The 23,685-nt window shown below is 63.7% G+C and overlaps 4 protein-coding genes across 8 annotated transcripts; 1 reads left to right on the top strand and 3 right to left on the bottom strand.

The window, feature by feature from the left end:
• Positions 1–11,572, top strand: HDGFL2 (HDGF like 2). 5 transcript variants are annotated; one of them, XM_075076711.1, is made up of 16 exons: positions 1–160; positions 2,854–2,930; positions 3,014–3,152; positions 5,041–5,220; positions 5,650–5,766; positions 5,947–6,018; positions 6,253–6,400; positions 6,603–6,678; positions 6,777–7,062; positions 7,772–7,866; positions 8,393–8,463; positions 8,833–8,903; positions 9,126–9,227; positions 9,325–9,538; positions 10,270–10,393; positions 10,597–11,572. In XM_075076711.1, exons 1-16 carry the CDS (start codon positions 89–91, stop codon positions 10,688–10,690), a joined length of 1,938 nt encoding a protein of 645 aa, XP_074932812.1. In that variant the 5' UTR covers positions 1–88; the 3' UTR covers positions 10,691–11,572. The 5 variants fall into 5 exon arrangements, with proteins under 5 accessions (XP_074932812.1, XP_074932811.1, XP_074932813.1 ...); XM_075076710.1 differs by having other exon boundaries at positions 10,594–11,572; XM_075076712.1 differs by lacking the exons at positions 2,854–2,930; positions 3,014–3,152 and having other exon boundaries at positions 6–160; positions 10,594–11,572.
• Positions 11,573–14,305: 2,733 nt separating this feature from the next.
• LOC142049243 (perilipin-3-like) lies at positions 14,306–17,345 on the bottom strand. Its single transcript, XM_075076730.1, is given in 9 exon segments — positions 14,306–14,761; positions 14,764–14,971; positions 15,050–15,172; positions 15,254–15,447; positions 15,593–15,712; positions 15,715–15,976; positions 15,979–16,164; positions 16,384–16,441; positions 17,050–17,345. Coding segments are annotated over 9 exon segments (1,566 nt in total). The 5' UTR covers positions 17,331–17,345; the 3' UTR covers positions 14,306–14,627.
• Positions 17,346–17,435: 90 nt separating this feature from the next.
• On the bottom strand, positions 17,436–20,327 carry LOC142049245 (perilipin-3-like). Its single transcript, XM_075076733.1, is given in 9 exon segments — positions 17,436–17,741; positions 17,743–18,159; positions 18,287–18,400; positions 18,485–18,746; positions 19,250–19,485; positions 19,574–19,656; positions 19,775–19,970; positions 20,049–20,107; positions 20,193–20,327. Coding segments are annotated over 9 exon segments (1,542 nt in total). The 5' UTR covers positions 20,287–20,327; the 3' UTR covers positions 17,436–17,660.
• Positions 20,328–21,907: 1,580 nt separating this feature from the next.
• On the bottom strand, positions 21,908–23,472 carry LRG1 (leucine rich alpha-2-glycoprotein 1). Its single transcript, XM_075076731.1, is given in 2 exon segments — positions 21,908–23,190; positions 23,365–23,472. A coding segment is annotated over 1 exon segment (1,005 nt). The 5' UTR covers positions 23,187–23,190; positions 23,365–23,472; the 3' UTR covers positions 21,908–22,181.
• Positions 23,473–23,685: the final 213 nt, after the last annotated feature.

Raw genomic sequence — 23,685 nt, 5'->3', positions numbered from 1 at the left:
ATCCTGCGGGCCGGCCCGTCCCCGCCCCGCTGCCCGGTGCTGCCCGCGGCCTGGGCCTCCGCCGCCGCCGCCCCGCCCCGCGGCCGCCATGCCGCACAGCTTCAAGCCCGGAGACCTCGTCTTCGCCAAGATGAAGGGCTACCCGCACTGGCCGGCCCGGGTGAGACCGCGAGACCGCGCTGGCGGGGGGCGGGGGGGGCCGGGACGGGGGACCGGTACCGGCGTGGGACCGGTACTGTCGCGAGGTGGGGACACGCACCGGCCCCTGTCTCCGGGTGGGGGGCCCGTACCGGGATGGAGATGCCATAACGGTACCCGTACCGGGATGGGGGACCTGGAACCAGCACATGTCCCGGGATGGGGACCCGGTACCGGCACCAGGGACCTGTAGCAGCACCCATACCGGGATGGAGATCCCGTAACAGCACCCGCTCCGGGATGGGACCTGGCACTGGTACGGAGCATCCCGTACTGGGATAGGAGGTGCCATACTGGGATGGGGACTCGCTACCAGCACGGGGTGTCCCATACCGGGATGGGGGACCCATGTCGGGATCTATCCTGGGATGCAGGCCCGGTACGGGCGTAAGGGAGCTGCACCCGTACTGGGTTGGGACGTCCCGTACCAGGGTGGGAGCTCTGGTACCAGCACCTGTACTGGGATGGGGACCCGGTACCAGGATGGGGTGCTCCGTACTGGGATGGGAGGTCCCATTCCAGCATCCATACTGGGATGGGGACCTGGTATGAAAATAGGGCATCCTGTACCAGAATGGGAGATGCCATGTTGGCACCTGTACTGGGATGAGGGCTCAGTGCTGGGATGGAGGTCCCCTGCAGGCACCCATGCCACGATGGGGGCCCAGTACCGGGATGGGGTCCTGCACTGGAGTGGGGGGTCCCACACCAGCACCCAACCAGCACTGGGGTTTGATCCCAGGAGGGGGGTGGCCTGTTGGCACCTGTACCAGGATGGAGAAACCCAGACTGGGATGGGGGTCCAGGACTGGAATTGGGGTCCCATGCAGGCACATGTACTGGGAGGGGATCTTGCACCAGGTTTGGGGTCCCGTACTGGCACCCTCACCGAGGGGGAGAGGGGGTCCCACACTGGTGCCTGTACCTGGGGTACAGGGATGGGGGAGACCTGGGGGACCCCTTGCCAGGAGGGTGTTTGATAACCCCGTGCAGGGGCACCTGGGACCCCACTCCTGACCAACGGCACCCTGAGCCCTGCCTTTGGACCCACACCCAGGGGACATCCTGACCCACTTGGGGTGACCACACGGGGCCTCAGCCCTGCTTCACCCACCAGGACCCCCGGCCTGGGGACCCTCTCTCCTGCTGGGGTGACCCTGCCACCCCCCTCCCTGCTGCAGCCCTGGCATTCCAGGCACCCCAACCCCACGGGGGTGTCCTTCACAGCCCACCTCCTGCCCCAGCACCCCAGCAGAGTCCTGCCCCTTGCTCTCCATCCTCATCCTCCCACTGCCCAGCAGGGCCCCATCCCTCCAGAGACCCCCACTCCCCTTCCCAGCCTGGATGTCACCCACCCTCTGTCTCCCACTGGGGACAGCAGCAGGAGGCCTGAGTTTGGGGAGGGGTGGGGGACAGAGCCGGGGTCCGGGGCTGTGTCCCTTGGTGGGGACGAGGGGGATACGCACGCTGGGGACATCGCCTGGGTGTGCCACGTGTGGGGGGCTGCAGCTGAGCGCTCGCGAGGGGCAGGATTGGAGGGTGCCGGTGCGGGTTGGGGGGGGTGTGTGTGGATGGGGCGATGGAGCGTGTGTGGTAGGGGACAACTGGTCCTGCCGGCCGGGTGACAACGTTATGCTGTGGTGGTGCTTGGGGGAGGCCCGGAGCAGCAGGCAGAGTGGGAACCAGTGGAGGATGTGCTCATGAGGGGAGCGCAAGGCAGCTCAGGGTGTCAGATGGGGGTCTGCAATGGTCCCTGGCGGCAGCTGAGGGCAAGGCAGGTTCATACGCTTGAAGGTGACTGATGGCAAGAGACTGGCAGGTGGAAACCATGTGGGATCGGGGCCGGCAGGTACCGGGGAGGCTCAGGGTGCTGGAGACGACGATGCTTGGCCGCACCATGCCGTGAGATCTAGGATGCTGTCCCCACGCTGTCGTGGCTGGCCTGGCGCTGAGAGGACTCGGTCGTTCCAGGAGAGCCCTTGCGCTGCCGGCATCTGCAACCCCTCCTGCTTTAGCTCGCTTGCTCTTTTGGGGAAGGCTTCACCCTGCCCCGAAGACCTCCCCAGCATGCGGGGCAGCCCCTGCAGACCCCGAGGCTCCCGCCTGCGGCTTTGCCTGCAGCCCAGACCACATGGAGCAGACACACGGGTGCTGGAGCCGCGCGTGGGAAGAAGACAGGGTGGCCCACGCGTTCCGCTGGCAGCGGGGCTTTTCCTGCGGCCAGTCTCCAGCCAGGAAGGACCCTCAGGCCACCCCGTTGGAGCAATCGTCCCCCACCCTGGGCTGGAGGGGGCTTCCCTCGGGCGTCCCCCCCGAGGCGGCTCATGCGATGGATCTCTGAGGAGTAGCACAAGGCCTGTGTTTCCCTGGGCGCTGAGCCCGGCAGCGGAGAGACGACCTCGCGCCGAGCTCTAGCCGTAGAGCATCCGTGCCGGATCCCTTCTGTTACTCTTCTAGAGATCCCGCCGGGCCCTGATGCTGCAGTGGGACTCTTGTGCGTAGCAAGGTCCCCATCCGGGTGCTTTCTTGCCATGCTTGCCTCCAAGCGGGTGCGGGTACCGGAGGCCAACACTGCTAGCCGGGGCTGACGTGCCTCGCAGAGGATGTGCTCAAGCCACTCTCTCTGACCACCTCCTGCTTTGGGTTTCCTTTCAGATCGATGACATCGTGGATGGCGCCGTGAAACCCCCACCGAACAAGTACCCCATCTTCTTCTTCGGCACCCACGAGACGTAAGCGCTGCCTCGCTCCCCTCTCTGGGCCTTTGCCCCGCTGCCTCTGCTACCAGGCTCACCTCTGCTTTGTTTCTCTCCAGCGCCTTCTTGGGCCCTAAAGATCTCTTCCCTTATGAAAAATATAAAGACAAATATGGCAAACCAAACAAGAGAAAAGGCTTCAACGAGGGATTGTGGGAAATCCAGAACAACCCTCATGCCAGTTACAGTGCCCCTCCGGTGAGTGCGGCCTTGTGTGGCGGGGGGCCAGCAAGGACGTGGGCTGCTGGTGCCTCCATCTCTCCTTTCCTCCGAGTCGCTCTCCTTTTTCTGCTTCTCATTGCTACGGTGCCTACGTGCTTCCAGCTTGCAGATCGGCTTTCTCGGGGTTGAAGTAGCTTCCCTTCCCTGCCCTCTCCCTTCCTGAGGGAGTCAGCCCTCCTCCTCCTCCTCCTCCTCTGGAGGAAGATGCCTTTGCCCCATCTTCAAGGTGGAACCGGGGATGTGCTTTGTGCTGCTTGCCCAAAGCACGGAGGATTTCGTTGTCAGAGCGAGAACTTGAGGCTTGCTTGTCCCCGGCTCCCGGACCTGCGCGTGGAGTATTGGGCAGTCCCCCTCTTCATCCGTTTCTGAGGTCCTGAGCCAAAAGCCGCTGGGCTGCTCCTTCAGCGGGCTTCAGAGCAGGCTGGGAGACGGCTCTTTGCTGTCAATTGCTTGCACGGGCATTCCGTAACCATAATTGTGTGATAAAATTTATTGTATAGCGATCTTCAAAGAAGGCGTCCAAAGCAGCTTCATAGGCAGTTGGTCTGAAGAGGCAGAGGAAGGTTTTTAAGGTGAGCTACAAGGACAAGGTGGTCTAGAGGTAGGCAGGCTCAGGGAATGAGCCCCCCCGGCTGTGCCGCTGCCAGTGCAGGAGAGAGGATGTGGTTTGAGTAGCTGTGGGAGATGGTTGGACCCAAGACTGCAGACGTAGGGTAAGGCGAGACCATGGAGATGCTTGAAAACCTGGAGAACAACTTCAGCTTATTGGGCGGGAGGCTGGTGATGGTGAGGGAGGCAGCACCCGCTTTGTCCAGGGACTCCACCGTGAATTCCCAGCAGGGGTAAGAAACCTGTTGGTGAAGGGCCTGCTGAGGGATAGAGGCAACGCCAACAGCCCCAGCAAGGCTGAGGGTTCACCGACACCAGCTGCATTTTGTGGCCAAAATACCTGGAGGAGCAGAAGAAGAGACTGAAGTAGAGATCTTTCTTGGTTTTGTGACCTAAATGAAGGAGGTGCCAGGAACAGTCAAGGACAAGGAGAGGCTTTCCAGCAGGAAGCCCCAGCATTGGAAGAATCCCAGCTCTAGGAAGTCCCTTTGGTGCAATGCCCTTGTGTGAGGAACCTCGTGATGGGCTGGTGAGAAGCCAGGAGACCTTCCCTCTGTGGGAGTGGGGGAGCAGGACACAGGAGGTCCCAGCTGGGAAGAGTGGTGGCCACCACGCCAGACTTCTTGTGTGGACCTTTCCCATGGGGAAGGTGTGCGATGCGCTGTGGGGTGAAGCCACCTGAGAAGAAAGAGGCCTGTCCCGAGTCGAGGGTTGGTGGCCAGCCCACCGGAGGAGAGTGGCTGCTCCCTGACGCTGGCAGAGAGGCTGAACCGAGCCACCCAGCCCTGCTTGTCTGGCGCCGTTAGGGCAGAGGAGGGCTGGGGTCCGCTCGCCCAGGAGGGGCTGTCAGGTCTAGGCTTCTCCAGGGGTCTTTAGCAAAGCGCAAGGATGGGGAGGAGAAAAGAGCGAGGCAGCAGCAGCGGGTGGAAGCCGAGCTGGAGGATCCAGAGGGAAGGTGTTGCTGGTGATCTTGGGGTGGTGTGTGAGGGGCCTTGGGAAGGGGGTGCAGGGGAATTAGAAGGGGGTCGACTGAGCGTCCTCATTGAAGGACTGGTCACGTTGTCCCTCTGCCCCAGAGCCACGCTGAAGGGTTCTGTGCTGGGAGGGGAGGCTGCCCCACGCTCCTCTGCACGCACACCTCTGCTCAGCGCTGCCATCCATTGCTCATCACCCTTTTGTGCCCCTTCTCCTCTCCCCCCTGATACGCCACAGGCCCCTCGGGCGATAACACAACTCTCGTCTCCACTGTCTTTAGCCTGCGAGCTCCTCGGACAGCGACATTCCTGAGAACGACCCAATGGGGGGAAGTGATGCAGGTGATGATGAGGAAGATGCTGCCATGGCTGCAGTCACCACGGAGAAAATGGAAAGTGATGAAGACTCGGATCGAGGCAGCGACCACAGCGGGCGCAAGCGAAAATCACTGGCTATGAAAGTGAGTGTGGGCTGAAGTGGTTCCACGCAGCAGGGATGGGAGGGTGTCCTGGTCAGGAGGGTGCTGATACGGTCCATGGGTCCGCCACTCTGCTTCCATCCACTGCGCAGCATGTCAAACCCACCGTGGCAGGAGGTGGTGAAGAAACCAACTCCCTCTGGATATGCCAGTGGGAAATGGGGTTCAGTGCATCTTTGGGGATCTCACAGCTGTCTCGTGTTGTCTGAGATGGTGGGACGGCCCAGTCCCGGTGTGGTTTGCAGCCTGGAGGAGAAGCCAGAGCTATGGATCTCTTCTGAGTGCATGTGGCTGCTCTTGCAGGGCCAGTCGGGAAGAGTCAGGCAAAGCCCTTTCCCAGCGAGTGTTGGCTTTCTGTGGTGGGTGGAGGGGCAGTGGGCTTCTCTCATGTTGTTACTTCTTGGATATCAGATGCCAGTGGCAAAACGGCCTCGGAAATCCTCCAGTGACCTGGATCAGGGCAGCCCCTCCCTGACAGAAGAGGAGAGCTCAGAAACGTCTTCCGAGTCAGAAAAAAACAGTGACCAGGTAAGAGGGTTTTGGGATATGGCTGGGAAGGCTTTGGGATGGAGGCTGGCAGGATGGTGGGTAAAAGGCTGTAGGAAGAGCATCACCGTCTCGGGGGGCGATGGCTTAAGGAAACCTGCCTGGCTTCTGAAACTGTCGTGAGACTGTTCTCCATGTTTTCCTATCTGTCTTTTCCTCCAGGACTTCACTCCCGAGAAGAAGCCAGTGGCCAGGGCTCCCCGGAGGATGCCGGCAGGGGGGAGGAAGAAGAAGGTAAAGGACCCCTAGTCTGCAGTGCAGTGGGAGGGAAGCTGGAGAGGAGTCTGGGGTCTGTGCTGGCTGGAGCAGGGCTGGGGGGTGGCAGAGCTCTGCCCTGGGTGTGGGTTCAGCACTAGGAGGGACCTTGCTGATGCCTCAGTGACCCGGCTGTGCCCTGTCCTGCTGTGTTTCGGGGCACGCTGCTGAGCCGCAGCCACCCCCTGGTCCAACCCCACTCTGTGCCTGCAGAAAGTGGAGTCCAGCTCCGACTCAGACTCCAAAGTGGACTCGGATTCAGAAATGGGAAATGCGACCGTGGACATGACCAAGTCGGACTCCAACTCCGATTCAGACTCGGATGTGTCTGTGAAGAAGGCTCCACGGGGCCGGAAGCCAGGTAACGCCAAGGAAGCTTCTTCACTGCTGGCTTCCTCAGGGGACTGGAGAGCATGTGAGGCTGGGGGCTCTTGAGGCTCAGGGGTCCCCTTCTGTTGTGGACACCCTCCAGCCCATATCTGAACCTGTGCCCCCCAACTTGGGGCTGTTTTAACAGAAGGACAACCAGGGCCTCTGCTGAACATCTCCCCGTTGTCTTGCAGCTGAGAAACCCCCTCCCAAGCCCCGTGGCAGGAAACCGAAGCCCGAGCGTGTCCCGACCAGTTCCAGCAGCGACAGGTGAGATCAGCTGGGACGCTGCCACCCTTGGGGCTGGGCTGGAGGGTCACCCACCTCCCCTCCGCACAAGGGGACCAAGCATGCTCTGTCCTTTGCAGTGACAGCGATAGCGACGTGGACCGCATCAGTGAGTGGAAGAGGCGAGATGAAGAACGACGGCGGGAGCTGGAGGAGAAGAGGAAGAGGGAGCAGGAGGAAGAGATCCGTCGACTCCGGGAGCAGGAGAAGGAGGAGAAAGAGAAGAGGAAGGAGAAAGCAGAGAAGGGCGAAGAGGTGCACTCAGACTCAGACAGCAGTGCAGAGGATGAAGTGGCCAAAAAGGGCCGGAAAGGTCGTGCCAAGGCCCCATCCTCCTCAGACTCGGAACTGGAGCTGGAGAAAGAGGTGAGTACAGAGCCGTGGGGAGCTGGGGACAAACAGACAGCCCATCCTCTCAGGTCAGCAGGGACCTCAAGGAGTGACAGGGACCTGCTGTCTCAGTCTTGCATTACCCTGTGGTGACCCACAGAGCGCTGGAAAGGGTTATGTCTGTAGACACATCCGCGCCCTGCAAAAGGGAGCTCTTCCGGCCCAGGACACCCCATCCTGCTACTGGTCTCGCATCGCCACGATGTTCTCCCTCCCACCACAGTCATTGGATTTGCTTTGCTGCCCTCCCCAGAGCCTAGAGGAGCATCAGCTGGATTCAGCTGAAGCACAGGGGAGGGTTGCAGAGGGCTCATAGGAGCCACGCTGCCCATGGTCAGAGGCAAGGTCACCCTTGTAGCCTGGTGAGTTCCTCCCTGCGGAGGAGGAGCCAGGAAGGCAGCCTGAAGATCTTGATGTCTGGAAGGACGCGTGGGTCTGCCAGTTGGGTACTGCAGGCTGGGTGGGCCACTGTAGATACCAGGATATTTACTTTTGGAGCAGCACACCCCTGTGCTGCAGCCCGAGTCCTTCTTTACCCTGTGCGGGGTTTGCCCCTGCACCCAAACTGACTTGCAGCAGTGGTGTGATAGCCACTGGATCGTGCCCAGTGGGGGCCGTGGCACTGTCTCCCTCCTGCAGCAGGGAGGGCTCTGCCGCTCTCGCCTGCATTGTTCTCTCCTCCAAGGTAAAGAAGCCGGTGAAGAAGCAGCCCTCGGAGTTGTCAAGGAAACCGAATCAGAAGGAGAAGAGGGGCCGAGCAGAGGAGAAACCACGGAACAAGTCAGCATCTCCCCTCCCTACATCAGCGCTTTCTTCCTCTGGGGACAGGGCCGTTCCTCTGCTGCCCAGCCCTCCCCGGCTGATACCCGGGGTGGGGATGGGGCCTCCCCATGGAGCTGCCCCTGGGCCGGCAGCACCTGTGGAGGGGCTGGGCTGTTTCTTCCCCTCCTGTCTTCCACAGCTGAAGGGGCTGGAGGAGGTGTCAGGGGGCACCAGGCTGAGCTTCCTTGGTGTTTTCCATCTTGCAGGGGAAGATTCTTGGGGTATCGCTTTGGGACTCTGCCTTTCTGCAATCCCGGGAAGATGGGGCATGGGGGAGCTGCTGCCTCAGGGCTCCCACCTGCCTGCGAGCTGGGAGATGTGTGTGAAAGCATGGGTGGAGCATGGCAGGGCTCTGCTGCCTGGCTCACACCGTTGGGCAGGCCGCGGGGATGCGCCAACACGTGCTGTCACCCTTCTTGTTAGCCCAGCAGCGAGCAGGTGGTTTCACCTGAATGATCTTACCTCTTTCCTTTTCCTCCCACAGACCTTTGAAAGTGGAACGAGGCCGGAAGAAATCTGATCTGATCCACGAAAGGAGGATGGAGAAGAAAAAGGGTGAGAGCTGTTGCTCATTGTCACAGAGGGGAGGAGAGGGAGAAAAGTGATCCAGGGTTGGTTCCCCCATCCCGAGGAAGGGAAGGAATCATTCCCACAGGGTTCTTTCCCAGCACTTCTGTTCCCACCATCATGTTGGAAAGTATTTACAGGGTGTGCAGAGACGGTGAGCTTCCCTATATACATCCCCTCCCAATCGTGGCGCACACCGACTCATCCTCTTCAGAGAGGCCCCCCTGGGGCTGTGTTTGACTTTGGAGATGCAGGAGGAAACCAAACCCTTGCTGGGGGAGAGGTCCCGGGCTCCAGGCAGTGCTGTGCTCTCCTCCGGTGGGCTGATGCCTCGACCTGTCTCTCTTGCTGCTCCAGAGCCCACAGTTGAAGAGAAACTTCAGAAACTTCACAGTGAGATCAAGTTTGCCCTGAAGGTGGATAACCCGGTGAGTGCCCAAGAGCGTTGGGCTGGCCTGGGATGTCCCTGCTCATCGGGTCCTTGGCCACTGCACCCAGCTGCGATACCTGGGGGTGCTCAGCCTGGCTGAGCCTCCTCTTGCCTTTCTGGATGCTGGGTGGCATCAGAGGACCATGCTCCATGCAGAGCTGCCCCAGGAGCCCACAGGGAGACTTCCAGGCAGCTTCTGACCTTTGTGCCACCCTTGCAGGACATCAAGCGGTGTCTGAATGCCCTAGAGGAGCTGGGCACACTCCAGGTCACCTCTCACATCCTCCAGAAGCACACTGATGTGGTGGCTACGCTGAAAAAGGTAGAGCAGAGGGCTGAGTCCCTGCCTGGAGCGAGTGAGGAGCGTGCTTTGGTCACCCCAGCTCTAAGGGCATCCCTCCTCCCTCTTTCTGGTGCAGATCCGTCGCTATAAAGCAAACAAGGATGTGATGGAGAAAGCTGCTGAAGTCTACACCCGGTTGAAGTCGCGCGTCCTGGGACCAAAGATGGAGGCGATCCAGAAGGCCAACAAAGCCAGGCCTGAGAAGGACAAGGGGGAGGCGGAGAAGGGCCAGGAGAAGCTGTCGGGAGGGGAAACACGGAATGAGAAGGGGGAAGAGGAGACAAATGCTGGTAACGCTCCCTGCACATCTCGGGGTGGTTCCCTGCTGTCTCTGGGCACGTAACGATCCGGGGGCCCTTCATGGGGCACAGCACATCCTGCTGGGGACCAGGGACATGAGCAGGGGTGGCTCTTGGCCTCGGTGGCGGAGGGGATCGGCAGCCATGCATGGCACCTCCAGTCCTTTGTTTGCTGGAGTGCCAAGAGTGGTAAAGGACTGAATATTGAACACTTGTGGCAGTGAGAGCAGAGGGCAAACCTCAACGCCCACACCCTGGCTTTGGGTGCCTCTGGGCTGATTTTTGGGCCAGGACGGCTCCTCACTGCCAGCTTGAGCACTGGTCCAAGGCACCAGCAAGACGGAGGAATGCGGAGACGCCCTTGGACGCTGGCTCAGGCTCTTGCGCAGGCAGCTGGTGACTGGGATCTTCCACCCTTGTAGCCGGGTGCCTGCCTGGGGACGTCCTGGTGATGTTACAAGAGCTTTCCTGGAGGAGCTGATGGGGAAAATCCGCTCTGATGCCCGCCTCTGGGCTTGGGGGATGGGGTCTTTGGGGTCTTTCTTCTAGCTGTTGGCATCAGGCTCAACCTGGGGTCCCCTTGGTCTTGGCTGTGTGTCCCTTGCCTAAATGGGGACAACCTGTGGCCGTGGGTCCTCAGCTTGCCCGGTCCCTCGTGGGTCAGTGTGGATGAGGTCTGCAATGGTGACCCAAATCTCTGAGCCTCTCTCTCTTCCCTTTAGAGTTGTCAGGTCCTGTGAATGGTGAATCCCTGTCCCAAAAAGCGGAGGGCACAGAGGAGAAGGACAAAAGCCAAGGGCTGGGAGCCGGAGAGCCGGAGGCATCCGCCGAGGAGACCCACAACAAGTGAGTGTGCAAGGGGCAGAGCTGGGGGCTCGGGAGCTCCCCTGGATCTGATGCGTGTCCAAGCTGGGTTCTCACATGGATGGTTTTGGGGGCTCTCCGGGCTTGGGAAGGAGCCTGAGGCACAGGAGTCGGGCTGCCGCGGGCAGGGGAAGGCAGACAGGCGGGGAGGCGCTTGTTGAGATGCCTGTGCTCTCCCCCAGCAGCATGCAGGACTATCCCAAGGTCGAGCGAGCCGGACCAGAGTGGGAGAGGGCTCGTGGGGAGTCAGAGGCTGTGGATGACGTGGAGGAGAGCTGAGGAAGCAGCTTCTGCCTGGAGGAGGAGGTGGAGGGGCTACGAAGGGAGACCGGCCTCTGCCTCATGCCGTTTGAGTTACGTCACTAAGACACACAGTAGCTGATGTCCTAGGTCTTGTCCTGTGCCCCCAGCCCTGCGAAAGCACTGACCGTAGGGGGGCTGTGCTGGTTGTCTGTATTTGTCCCCTCTTTTTTCTTTTTTTTATTCTTTTTTTGTTTTGTTTTTCTTCCTCTTTTTTTTTTTTTTGTTTGTTTGTTTTGGTTTTCCCTCCTACCTAATTTCTTGTGATTTCAACCGACATGAAATGAATATAAAGGGTTTTTTAATGAAAAATACAAGGAGCCCTAGTGTCTGTTTCTTGAGGCATCGCTGACTGTGAGGAGGGGAGAGCAGGAGCATCCCCCTGCCCGGGGCCAGGACTGGAAAATGACCCCACGGGTCCCCCCTTCCCTCGGGCCCTGGCCCACCCTTCGAGCCAGGACCAGGCACTCACAGGTGTCCCTGCCAGGCCCTGGGGAGGGGAGCAGACAGCCAGACGAGGCTGCTTTCTGCTTGATTTTCCAGTGCCTGTGCTGGGCTCTGCCTCGGCCATGGGGGCTTGTTGCTGTTGCCCTGAGCCCCTTTCCCCGCCATCACCTTCTCTCTGGCCAGAGGCAACAACTGGAGCCAGGTCCTTCTGCTCCAGGGGCGGCAGCAGGGCTGGGCACCAGCTTTTGGGTTAAAAACAGAGTGAAAATAGCATATTCTCTCTCCTATCTCAGCCAGGAGGGATTGAACTGTGGCGGCATCCTGCCTTGTGCTGGGCAGCATCTTTGTCTGCTCTTTTGCAACAAGCCGAAGCTTTTGTACATGTAAAATAAAGATGTTCCCAGCTCAACCAGATGCTGCGTCCTTGAGTCCTGTTTGTGCCGTGGCGGAGTAAGGATGCCTCGACCCTGCTTTGCGGCTGCTGTTGCCGTAACTCTGCCCTGGGGAGAGGGTTATATTTTTTCCCAGGGCTGTTTTCATGCTCCAGCCCTCCGTAAACAAAATCCAAAATAAAAAGCCCCGTGTGCCTCTTGCCCAACTGCCGGGAAGCGGGGGGGGGGGGGGGGGGGGGGGGGTGGGGGGGGGTGGGGGGTGGAAGAGATGGGTGCTACTGCCCAGTGCAGCGCTGGGGCTCAGCCCCATCCTCAGACTAGGAAGACATGGGGGCAACCCAGACCCTGATGCTGGGGAAGGTGGCTGGGGACAGGGGGATGTGTCACCACCCCACAGGAGGGGCTGGTTAAGCCCTGCACTGCCCCAGCAAGGAGCCTATGTGAGACCCCTCCCTCCTTGGGACCTCACCCTGGGTCAGGGGAGATTTAAAGGTGGATATGAGGTCTGTCCCCACCCCAAACGCCTCCATTGCCTTTGGCTGTTGCAGCCCCCATCAGCACAGGTGCCAGCATGGCAGGAACAGAATAACACCCAGACACGGACATGAAGGTGAGCAGAGTCATGTTGGTGCCACTGAGGACACAGCCGGGTTTCAGACCCTTACACTGCCCAGGGGAGCAGCTGTGGCTGGTTGAATTTGGGGCACCCCAGGTTTGGGAGTGCAGCAGGGTGGTGAGTGGTGCCTCTGTGCCAGCAGCCTCGGCGATGTCCTCCAGCCATGGCACCAGCGGGTGCAGGAACAGCAGCAGCGCCTCCCAGGTCTAGGCTACCACCTCATGTCCCCGGGCCACCACAGCCCCCAGCAGCTCCCGCATGGCCCCGGCTCAGCTGAAGGTGCTGTGGACCACGGCCATGCCATGCTGGGCTCGCCATGCTGCCTGCTGCAGCAGGGCTGGCAGCTGCCCGACCCAAGCCCGCAGCAGCACCAAGGTGTCCTGCAGCCGCTGTGCCAGCATTTGCCTCACAGCCAGCACCCGCCCCGCTGGCAGCATGGGGGTCCTGCACCCCTCCACCGGCCTCGCCTGGGTGCTGGGACAGGCAGAGTGTGGGCAGGGGCTGCCTGCGCTTGGTTCCTGTGAGCCCACATATTGCCTGGCTGTTGCAGAGCAGCTCTTCCAAGCCTTGCTGCACAGTCTTCATCTGCAGAAGGAACAGCACCATGAGCACGGGGGTCCTGGGCACACCGGGGGTCCCCACCCCAGCACCACGGAACGGCAGCTCTCACCACATTGAGGATGTGCTGGAGGTGGGGGGTGTCCAGCCACTTCTGCCAGAGCTGCTGCACCAGGGCCATGGCTCAGCACCTGGCGTTGCCAGAGAGGGAGCCGAGGGGAAGGAGGCTGCTGTGCTCAAGAGGTGAGGCCGAATCTGGCCCCTCTGCAGCCCTGTCCACTGCGGGGAAAGAGGTGCTGGAGACGGGGCGCTGGGGTTCCTGACCCCAGCAGCATCGCAGGGTGACAGGGATGTGGACACCCACACCAACATCCCCAGCAACATCCTGGGGTCTCTCACCCACCTGCCTCTCGCCCAGGGGCAGGTAACAGTTCAGCCACTGCCAGGATGTATCCAGCGTCCGCTCCATGCTGTTGAGGAAGAGCTGCCCCACCGTGGGGCCCAGCAGGGCACGGAGGATGGTGGCCATGACCAAGGGGATGCTGGTACCAGTGTCCTCAGGGACCCCAGCTGCATGGGGGGAGACCTTGGGGCAGAGCCTGCAGCAGCCTGGGTTTACACAGGGGCTGCCGTCAGACATGCACCCTGGGGACACCACTAGAGTCCCCTCCAGGGACCTGTGGGACCCCAAGCAGGGGCACAGCCCCCAGGGACAGGGTACCTGCTGGCATGGCTGCGGGGTGGTCTCATCCACAGGGTCCATGGAGGCTCTGCCTGCAAGGGAGGGGGGCACAGTGCTGATACCCAGGGTGCAGGTGGGTGCCATGGAGCCCCAGTTCCATCTGGGGGCCCAGCTGTGCCTGTGGAGTGGCCAGGGGGAACCCATGCTGGCCTCAGTGCCTGTCTCGTGGGCATGCAGGGGGCTGCTGGCAGGATGGGTGGGCACCCGGCTCATAGCAGGCTGTGTGGGGTGAGGGGCTCAGCCATGCCAGGGGGACCCCCACACCCAGCCCCTCGCACCAACCTGCTGCTGCCCAGCACCACAGCCTGTGGTCATCGCCGCTGGGGGGGTGATGCCCTGGTCTGGCGGGACAGAGAAGGGTGCAACCACATGGGATGCACAGCCCAGGGGCTGCCTCTCCTGCCCAGCAACCCAGACCCCCACACGCTCCCCTGGGTCCTGCTGCTGGGACAGGGGCTGTGCCTGAGCCCCCCAGGATCAGCTTGCCTGGGCCCCAGGGCTGGGGGGACCCTGCTCCCAGGCCAGCCCTGGTCCCACCTCCTGCTCCCATCCTCCCACACTGGGTCCCCACCAGGGCTGGGGACAGGCGGGGGGGTCTCACTGGGCTGTGGGATATGGGGGTCCCCAGGACTTGGGGGTAGCTGTTCCTCCAGAGCACCCCCTCCACTCACCCTCAGCCATGGGCTCTGCTCAGGGGGTGGGGTCTCAGCACCAGACTCTAATAACTCCAGTAGAAGCCCCAGCCCCTGTGAGGTCACGCAGGCCTATGACATCATCACTCCCCAAGCCCTTACTCAGGGTGGGATGCAGCCACCCCCCCAGAAGAAGCTTCAGTCCAGTGCAAAACTAACCAGAGTTTATTGCTTCATGAGCCATCCCCGATCCCCCAAGACCAGGGGTGTGAAGGCACTGAGGACAAGAGGACTTGGGGGATCCCGGTGGGGGCCAGAGGTGACCCCAATAGGCACTTGGGGGATTGAAGGCACGTTAGTGCATGTCCCAGGCACAGGTGACAGGGCTGCACTTGGGGCAGGCAGGAGAGGTCCCTTGTACAGGCAGGCACTATGGTTGCAGGTAAGGTGGGCTAGGCTGGAGTTAGTAGACGCTTCTATCTCTGCTTGGGAAAGGGGGAGAACCAACATCACCCCACCCCAGATGATGCTACTGCATCGCCAGGTCCACCAGGCGCTGGCCCGAGGGGGCGAAGGGTCCCACCAGCCAGGTCAGGGGGGTGTTGTGGGCCACGTGCTCCACCAGCTCGTCCATCAGCTGGCGAGCTTTGGTGGCACGAGCATGGCTTGGGCCAGCACGCTGCCCGTCACGTCCTGGAGGGAGGCGGCGGAGGTGAGGGCTGCCCGTAGCTCCTCCACGTTTTGCCAGACCTGCCCCGCCGTGTCCTGGATGGTGGCAGGGAGGCCCTGGAGGCTGGACACCAAGGGCTGGCAGGAGCTCTGGAGCTGCTGTGTCAAGCCCTGCAGCAGGGCCAGCGTGCCCGACTCCACCGTCTGCAGGGGGACAAGGGGGTGGTGAGGGGTGTGTGTGGGACACCGGGTGACCCCAGGGACCCCCTACCCTCCACCTACCTCTAGTGGCACCAGGTCCTTGCCTCCACCTGGTTGCTTCTTGCTCCACTCCAGCCACATCTGCTGCAGCTTCTCCTGCCCTCCTTGCAGCTTCTGGTCCATGCCCTGCTTGAGGTTCTCCACCTGGGAAGAGAGGCAGAGGCTGCCATGGGTGGTCTGCCACGGCCCCAGGGTGGTGTGGGGGGACATGGGGATGGGTCCTACCAGGTCGAGGGTGCACTGGAGCTGGGCCAGCACCTCCTGGCTGCTGCTGTTGCTGGCATTCTGCAGCTTGCCCAGCGAGTGCTGGAGGGCTCGGTGCCGCAGCTTGGCCGAGAGGGAGCCCAGGTGCACGAAGTAGCTCTGCTGCTGCTTCTGCTGCTCTGTTTCGAAGCCCTCCATGGCTGTGGCCAGCTTAGCTGTGGGAGAGGAGCTGCTGAGATGGCCCCACCACCAACAACCCCACACAGAGCCAGCACTGCCCTGCCCAGGCTCTGCCCACCCCTCTCCAAGAGGACCCCCAGGCCATGACACATCTCCAGAGGATTGCAATCTTCTCCTTACCCAGCTCCTCATCCGTCATGGGCAGGTAATGGTCCACCAGTTCCTCTGACTTCTCCAGCACGGAGCCCATCCCACTCACCACCATTTGGCCCACAGTCGAGCCCATGACAGTGCTGATGCGCTGCTCACTGCCGACTTGGTCAGCTCCACGCTGCCCTGCACGGCCCCTTTGGTCATGTCCATCACACCCGTCACCCGGCTGGTCACCACGTCCTTGGCCCCAGCCACAGTGCTGGTCAGGACATCCTTGGCCCCCATCACCATGGATGTCACCAGCTGCTTGGTGTCCCAGATGAGCTGGTTGGGGGTTGGACAACCCTCTGTTAAGTAGCATAGAGGAGGGAGGGAAACACAATTGTGCTTGCCCACCCCACTACCTTCTCTGTAGGCTCCAGCTTGGTGAGGATGGGCTGGGCCCCGCTAACCGCCGTCAGTGTCTTCACCCCCTTTTCGGTGGCATCGCAGACGGACTTGATGTAGGGGTGGCTCTTCTTGGTGGAGGCGTAGGCGGTGGAGACCATGTCATAGGCAGAGCTCACCAGGGGCAGGTTGGCCACGCGCATCCCAATGCTCTGTGGCATGAAGGGGTCAGGATGAGTGTGTGGGGTGATGGGGCACCAAATCTCACATGGGATGGGGGGCACTGTGTGCTCCCAGACCCCCAAGGATGGCTTTGGGGTATTCTGAGGATTCTCTAAGCCCACCCAAGGGTAGGATAACCCAGAGCCCTGTCCCCAAGTAGGGACCCCCTGGACACCCCCACCCCAACCCCTCCCTTTGCCCCCACTGACCTGCTGCTCCTCTGCCTTGGGCTGCGCCACCCCGGGCTCGCTGCTGGCCACGGCGGTGCTGCGGGGGAGGAACCGTGAAGTAGGGTCAGACCCCCCACCCCAACACCCCCAGCACGGGCGTACCCCACGTCACCCCCTTCCAAAGGACGGGGCAGCCCCCAGCCAGTTGGGGCCCTTCCGGGGGGGGGGGGGGGGGGGGGGGGGGGGGGTCCGGACCGGGCTTACCGCTGGAGGTTAGGCTGAGCTCCGAACTCGCCCCGCTCCCTCCCCGCCGGCCTTTATAGCCCCGGAGCCCGGCCCCGAGCGCACGTGACCGGGTCCCGCCCTACCGGGGCCGGCCCGGGGCGGTCCGGGGGCACCGACCGGCCGGGAGCGGCGCTGCCCGGGGCTGCAGCGACCCCCTCCGGGACCCCCGGGATCGGGCTGCACCGATCCCCGCCACCCCCGGGACTGGATGCCCCCGCACCAGGCTGCACTGACACCCCCCCCCCACCGGGGACCGAATCCCCCCGAGACCGTGTCCCCCAGGCCGGGCTGCTCTGACCCTCGGGACCCGACCTCCACCCACACCCACCCCCCCGGGCCGGATCAGGCACCGACGCCCCCAAAACCCACCCTCCCCTCGGGGGGAATCCCCAGCACGCAGCTCCCGCTGTTCCCCCACACCTGGCCCAGTGGAGGTCAGACTGGTCCCAGTGGGTGCCGGTGGCAGGAGGAGGACGGACAGTCTGGGGGACCCGGTGCCACCCCGCGGGGTGCTGTGGCCATGCTGCACCTGCAATGTTGGGGATACCCCAGGCCCAGCCCTGCCACGGGACGCGGCGGTGATAACCAGGACGAAGTTCACTGCCACATGGCTGCGGTTCACAGTCCAGCCGCCCCGGCACCCCGCCGGCACCCTTCACCCCAGCACCCCACCGCCACCCTGCCGGCACAACCCTCCCCATGGGGTCACCCCGCCCCCCAGCTCTGCCGCCCCTGCTGAGCCCCACAGCGAGCCCAGCACAACGTGGTGGCTCTGCCACAGCTGGCGCTGCGGGCTGCGAGGCAGATTAAGGCCTAAAAAGTTGTTTTATTCCTCTTTAAAATGCTTTGAAGCTGCTAAGACAAGAAATCCTCATGCTCCCCAGGCTCGGGGACACCATGGGGAGCCCTGGACCATGGACAGGCAGGGCTGGGCACACACTGTGCCCTCCGCATGCCACCATCCCCTCCCTCCCCAAATGAGTCCCTGGCTGCAGCATCAGGGGTCCCATGCCGGGTCACCAAGTCCATCGTCACCTCGACCCCAGTGGGGATGGGGTTCGCTGCTGTGGGTGGGTGGGTGCTCCCCCAGTTTGGTGGTGCCGGGGCTCAGCGCTGGCTGCAGAGCTGTGGGGGACCGGGCACCTGGTGTGTGTCCCCCACGGTGATGCAACCCTCCCATTTGGCCATTTCCACGGGGACATCCTCAAGATACTCCACCAGGGCGGGGGCGAAGGGTCCCACCAGCCAGGGCAGGGGCGCATGCTGCCCCGCATACTCCAGCAGCTCATCGATGCTCAGCTGCGCCCGCGTCACCGTCTCCCAGCTCTGCGCCAGCACCAAACTCGACAGGTCATGGAAGGAGCGGGTGCGGGAGAGGGAAGCCTGCACGCCCTCCACGCCGTGCCGGACATGTCCCGCCATCTCCTGCACGCTGCTGGGTAAACACCGGGCGCCGGCGGTCAGGCGGGTGCAGGCGGCGTGGAGCTGGCACAGGAGCCCGCGCAGCATGGCCAGCATCCGCACCTCCACCTGCAAGGCAGCCGGCGGGCAGCAGCGGCCCCGGGGTGCCGTGCTCCCCTTGCCCGGCTCGGAGCCCCATACCTCGGCATCCTCCACGGGCACAGACCCCCACCCCATACCTTGATGTCCCCCACACCTTGCTCTCCTCCATGGGCACAGCAACCTGCTGGCTCCACTCCAGCCACATGCGGTGGAGATGCTGCCGGGCACCGTACAGCGGCCCATCCATGCCCTGCCGCCCCTGCTCGATCTGGGGGAACAGACAATGAGGTTGCAGCACACTGTGGGGCGCCAGGCTGGCACGGGGCTGGCACGGTCCCCACTGCATCCTTACCAGCTCGAAGATGCGGTGGAGCTGGGCCAGGACCCGCTGGGCACTGTGCCGTGCCCGCTGCAGCTCGGCCAGCGAGCACTGCAGGGCTCGGTGCCGCAGCTTGGCCGAGAGCAAGCCCACATGGACAAAGTAGCTCTGCCACTGTCTCTGCCGCTCCGGTGAGGCCACCTCGACACCCGCCACCACCGCTGCAGGGCCAGGGGGTGAGAACCGTGTGGCTGGAGCATCCTGCACTGGGCACCGGAGCATCCCACCGCTGGCACTGGGATGAGCCTCCCCGAGCTCCTCACCCCATCACAGGACGCAGGGGTGCCCCGCTGCAGGATGCTTGGCCACTGGGTCATGTGGAGGTGTCACTAAAAAGCCAGGTGGCCTCTCCAGTCACCTCTGCTGTGACACGGGGCCAGCTCTGCCCACTGCTACCTCATGCCGAGCTATAAATAGCCGGGGTGGGTGGCGCACGGGGCTATATTTGCTTTCTGGTTTCCAGGTGAGAGTTCACCCACAGCCGCGCCACGTCCCCTGGCTTTGGGTTCCCGCCGGGCAGGGACCGTCCCCTGTGCAGCGTCATGGTAGCCCTGGGCACCACAGGGGGCTCGGCAGTGCCCTGGCTCTACAGAGCTGCCTGGGCACCACCGTGGGGGGCTAAGCAGAGGCACCAGGTGCAAGCGATGCCGGGGTAGTGCTGAGCGATGGGGTGGGGGTCCCAGGGGGGCTTGGCACCCTGAATTTGGGAGATGTTTTCCGGCCCAGTGCGGTCAGCACTCATCCAGCTCCTCGTCTGTCCCAGGCAGGTATCGCTCCACCAGTTCCTCCGATTTCCCCAGCACCACGTCCACCCCCGTGGCCAGCAGCTGGCCCACACGGGAGCCCACCACGGTGCTGACCCTGGTGCTCAGCGCCGAGCGCGTCCTCTCCACGCTGCCCTGCACTGCGCCGCGGGCCAGGCCCACCGTGCCGCTCACGGTGGATGACACCAGCTCCCTGGTCCCTGCCACCACCTGGGAGGGGACAGCAGAGGAATGTCTAGTCCCAGCACCTCACCGAGGACTGGACCCCCTCCAGAGTGACCCCCAGGGGAGACATTACCCTCTCTGGGGGCTGCTGCAGGATGGGCAGCTTCCCCTCCAGCTTATCCAGCCCTTTGCAGGCGTATTCATTGGCGGTGGAAACTAGAAACGTGAAAATAGAGGGGTTTTAATATCCTCCTGCCTGACAAGAGCTCTCCTAGGACCAGCTTTTTGGGTACCCCAAAGCCGCGGGGTGCCGCCCCCCCCCAGCCCCACTCACTCTGCGGCTCCAGCTTGGTGAGGATGGGCTGGGCCCCGCTGACTGCCGCCGCTGTCAGCGTCTTCACCCCCTTTTCGGCGGCGTCGCAGACGGACTTGACGTAGGGGTGGCTCTTCTTGGTGGAGGCGTATGCCGTGGAGATGGCGCCACAAGCACAGCTCACCAGGGCCAGGCTGGCCACCCGGCTCACCACGCTCTGCCGTGGGGGAATGGCAGTGAGCTGCGGCCCCCAGCGATGCCTGCAGCCCCCCCCCAGCCTTCCTTGCACCCCTACCTTCAGCTCCTGCCCGTCCTGTGCCGGCGCGGTGTTTTCGGCTGACGTGGCAGCGGCAGCTGCAGTGGGAAGAGAAAGATCATGCATGGGTGGCTGAGCCCAGCGTGGACCTTGGGGTGGCCAAGCCACGTGGCCACCCCTCACCGTGCTGAGGAAAGTGGCTCACAGTGGGGCTGAGCCCCCCAGCATGTCTCTCCATAGTCCCTACCCCTCTGAGGGCTGAGACCCACCAACTCATGACACGAGTGGGAGGCAGCCGGAGGCCTCCGAGCCACTCGAGGGAGAGTCACAGGGGGTCTGGGAGGAGTTTGGGGTCAGGGCTGACCTCCCATCCCTCCGATATGTGGTTGGGTTGGGTCCCCCACCCCTCCTTGCGTCCCCCCAGCCCCATTTGGGGCCGAGGAGGGTTTTTGGGTGATTCAGCCAGAAGCTGGGCTGGATGTGCCTTTGGGAAGCCTGCGGTGGGGACGTGCCACTGGTCACCCTCACCTCGGCCGGGGCAGCCCCAGGTCCCACCGCAGGGAGCGGAGCAGGGAGTGGAGCGGCCGGCAGCCCCCTCCCAACCCCACCCCAGCAGCGTCCCTGACCCTTGGGGTGTCCCACTGCCACGCGGCTGCACCCGGGGTCCCGCTGGGGACAGGGCAGCGTCCCTGCCCCGCTGCCCCCCCCCAGCCTGGCCCTGTGCACCCCCGGGGACAAGTCCTGGGGGGCTTTGGGGGGGCCTGCGGGCGGGTCCGGGGGGCGGTGCAGGTCCCTGGGGGTGTCCCCTTGGGTCTCGGGGGCCAGGTCCCCGGGGGGAGGCAGGTACCCCCGGGGTCCCTGGGGTGCTCCGGGGCACCCATCACGGGGGAGGGGGGGACCGGCAGGGGATACCTGGGGACCCCCCCCCGACCCTGCTGTCCTGCCTGGAGCTGCAGGGCTCTCAGCAGCCCCTGCCAGCCCCCGGAGCTCTCTCGGGCCCTGCGGGGCCGGATCCGGGCAGCCCCGGATCCCCCCTTCCGGGACCCCCAGGCCCCCCCACCCGGGACCCCCGGACCACGCCCTCGGGCCCACCTTCCACCCTCCCACTGCCGCCACGTCCCGCGGACGGTACTTACGGGGCGGGGGGGGTGGTCTGTCGCAACCCCCGGTCGTGATCGCGAACCGCCGGCCCCCGCCCAGCTCCGGATTCATAGTTGGTGGCGGGAGCAAATCAGCGAAGGGGAGGGCCGCGCCTCCACCAATTAGGAGGAAGGGGCGGGCCGAGGGGGGCGGGCTTTGGGGGGTGCCGCGGCGTGGGGGGGGCCCACATGGGGCCGCGGGGGCCCGATCCTGCCCGGGGGCTCCGCGACGTCCCGCGGCCCCGGGGACATCTGCGGGGACACCCTGTCCCGAGTGGGCGGCCAGGGGGCCTCGAGCCACCGCCCCACGGCAAGTGTCCCCACCCTGGGTGTCCCCATGCCAAGGAACCCAATGCCGGGTGTCCCCTTGCCAGGTGTCCCCATGCCAAGCATCTCCATGCCAAGTGTCCCCTTGGCATATGTCCCCATACCAAATGTCCCCATGCCAAACATCTCCATGCCAAGTGTCCCCAAGCCAGGTGTCTCCATGCCAAGCAGAGTCCTAGGCCTCCCCCAGCCCCTGTGGGTGCTCGGGCCAGGGGACAGCAGTGTCACTCAGCAGTGAGCAATGCCGGAGGGTGGGAGAGGGTGGTGGGCAATCCAAGGGGGTGACCCTGTGGGGGAGCAGGCTGGCCCGGATGGGAACAGGCCTGGGCAGGGGACACAGTGGGTATGGGGTGGGCATGGGTGGGGGACATGGTGCCCATCACTGCCTTATCCCCAGGGACTTCATAGGACAACACACAGGAGAAACTGTGATGGCTCCAAGTGACAGCATTTAATGTGCCCTTGTGGGGTGGGGACAGGGACATCTGCCAGGCGGGATGGGGACAGGGACGCAGGACAGCCTGAGCCAGGTGGGATGGGGCTGGGGGCCGTTGGGATGGGCATCACAGGATGGGGATGGGGCCATCAGGATGGGGACAGCTGCACCCCTGCCTGTTTCCCTAGGATTGCTCGTCTTGGCTGGGGACAGAGTGGCCAGGAGGGACGTGACATGCCCAGGCACCCAGGGTGACACCAAACCCCTCGCCTAGGGGTTTGGCGGGTCCTGCTTGGTCTCGCAGCCCGTGTCCCCAGCCTGGCCGATGGCGGCCACCTCCTGTCCCTGGTAGTGTGGGGGCCTTGCACAGAGGGTGTCGTGGGTGGCGCTGAGCCGCGGGGCCGCCTGCTGCAGCAACGCCAGCAGCGGGCACTCACACACCCAGGGGTTACCCGAGATGTCGAGGTCCAACATGGGGCCGGGGGACCGGGGGGGCAGCTCCAGTGCCTGCAGCCGGTTACGTGCCAGGTCGAGGACACGGAGATGACGCAGCGGGGTGAAAATGCCGGCAGGCAGCGCCCGCAGCTCATTATCCTGGAGGAAGAGGAGGCGCAGGCCGGGTGTGGGCGCGAAGGTGGCGGGCGGCAGCGTGCCCAGCCGGTTCCCCTCCAGGTCGAGCTGCTCCAGCGCCCGCAGCCTGGCCAGCGCGCCCAGTGCCAGGGATGCCAGGCGGTTGCGGGACAGATCCAGGCTACACAGGGAATGCAGCGGGCGGAAAACCTCCGGCGGCACCTCCACCAATGCGTTGGCAGCCAGGTCGAGCCAGTGCAGCCGGGGAAAGTGCTGGAACCAGGCACGCTACAGCGCCTGCAGCTGGTTCCCCTGCAGCACCAAGTGCTGGAGGTGGCCCGTGGTGGCGAAGATGTCGGCAGGGAGGTCGGCCAGGAGGTTGTTCGTCAGGTCAAGGACACGCAGGGTGGGTACGGGCCGCAGGAGGACTCTGGGGAGGGTGGCGAGGCGGTTGGAGGAGAGGTGGAGCTCCTGCAGCAGAGGCAGCCCGACCAGGGCGGTGGGGAGGAGGGTGTCCAGCGCCATGAACTCCACCGAGATGGCCAGGGTGGTGGGGGGCAGCCCGGAGGGGAAGGTGCTCAGGGTGGGCTCTGTGCAGATGAAATGGGTGGTGTTGGGTTGTGGGGAGCACGGTGTGGCAGGGCCCGGCTGCAGCAGCAGCAGGAGCAGCAGCAGCGGTAGCAGGATCCAGCCCGGTGGCATCATGGTGCTGTGCTGCGGGCAGGCGGACATCGTCTGAGGGTTGTGCAAGCCCCACCGCTGCCATCCCGCTGCCAGCTCTCCACCGCGGGGCAGGCAGGACACGGCTGCAGTCAGGGCGATGCCCTGACACCCATGACCCCCTTCCCTGGCCCCACTCTGAGCCCCCCAGGCCTGCCCTTACCTTTCCAACCAGCCGTGAGGCTCCTCGGGGACTGTCCTCCCTCCTCGGTGGCTGACACCCGGGGGGGGGGGGTGGTGGCTCGGCCTCACATGCTGGTTGGGAAATCACCGCATTTGCTGCCAGCTCGCAGGGTGCCAACATCCGGGGCAGGGTCAGGGTGCTGGCGTCCCCACATCCCCATTGTACCCCACAGCTCTTGGGGGACACAGCACTGACTCCCCTCTCTCCCACCCTCATCCCTCTCGGAGACCTTATGGGACCCCACCACCCAGCACACCGTGGGCAGCATATAGTGCCGTACACCCGCACGGGGGAAACTGA

The sequence above is a fragment of the Phalacrocorax aristotelis genome, chromosome W, assembly GCF_949628215.1.
Source record: "Phalacrocorax aristotelis chromosome W, bGulAri2.1, whole genome shotgun sequence".
NCBI classification, from domain to species: Eukaryota; Metazoa; Chordata; class Aves; order Suliformes; family Phalacrocoracidae; genus Phalacrocorax; species Phalacrocorax aristotelis.
This window is presented reverse-complemented; position numbering and strand designations above follow the sequence as displayed.

What these genes read in the sequence shown, in the direction of transcription:
- HDGFL2 (XM_075076710.1), top strand. Translation starts at nt 89, where the DNA reads ATGCCGCACAGCTTCAAGCCCGGAGACCTCGTCTTCGCCAAGATGAAG. An exon ending in GAAAATCACTGGCTATGAAA is followed by an intron (nt 5,221 to 5,649) that starts GTGAGTGTGGGC and finishes CTTGGATATCAG; the next exon opens with ATGCCAGTGGCAAAACGGCC. An exon ending in TCCACGGGGCCGGAAGCCAG is followed by an intron (nt 6,401 to 6,602) that starts GTAACGCCAAGG and finishes GTTGTCTTGCAG; the next exon opens with CTGAGAAACCCCCTCCCAAG.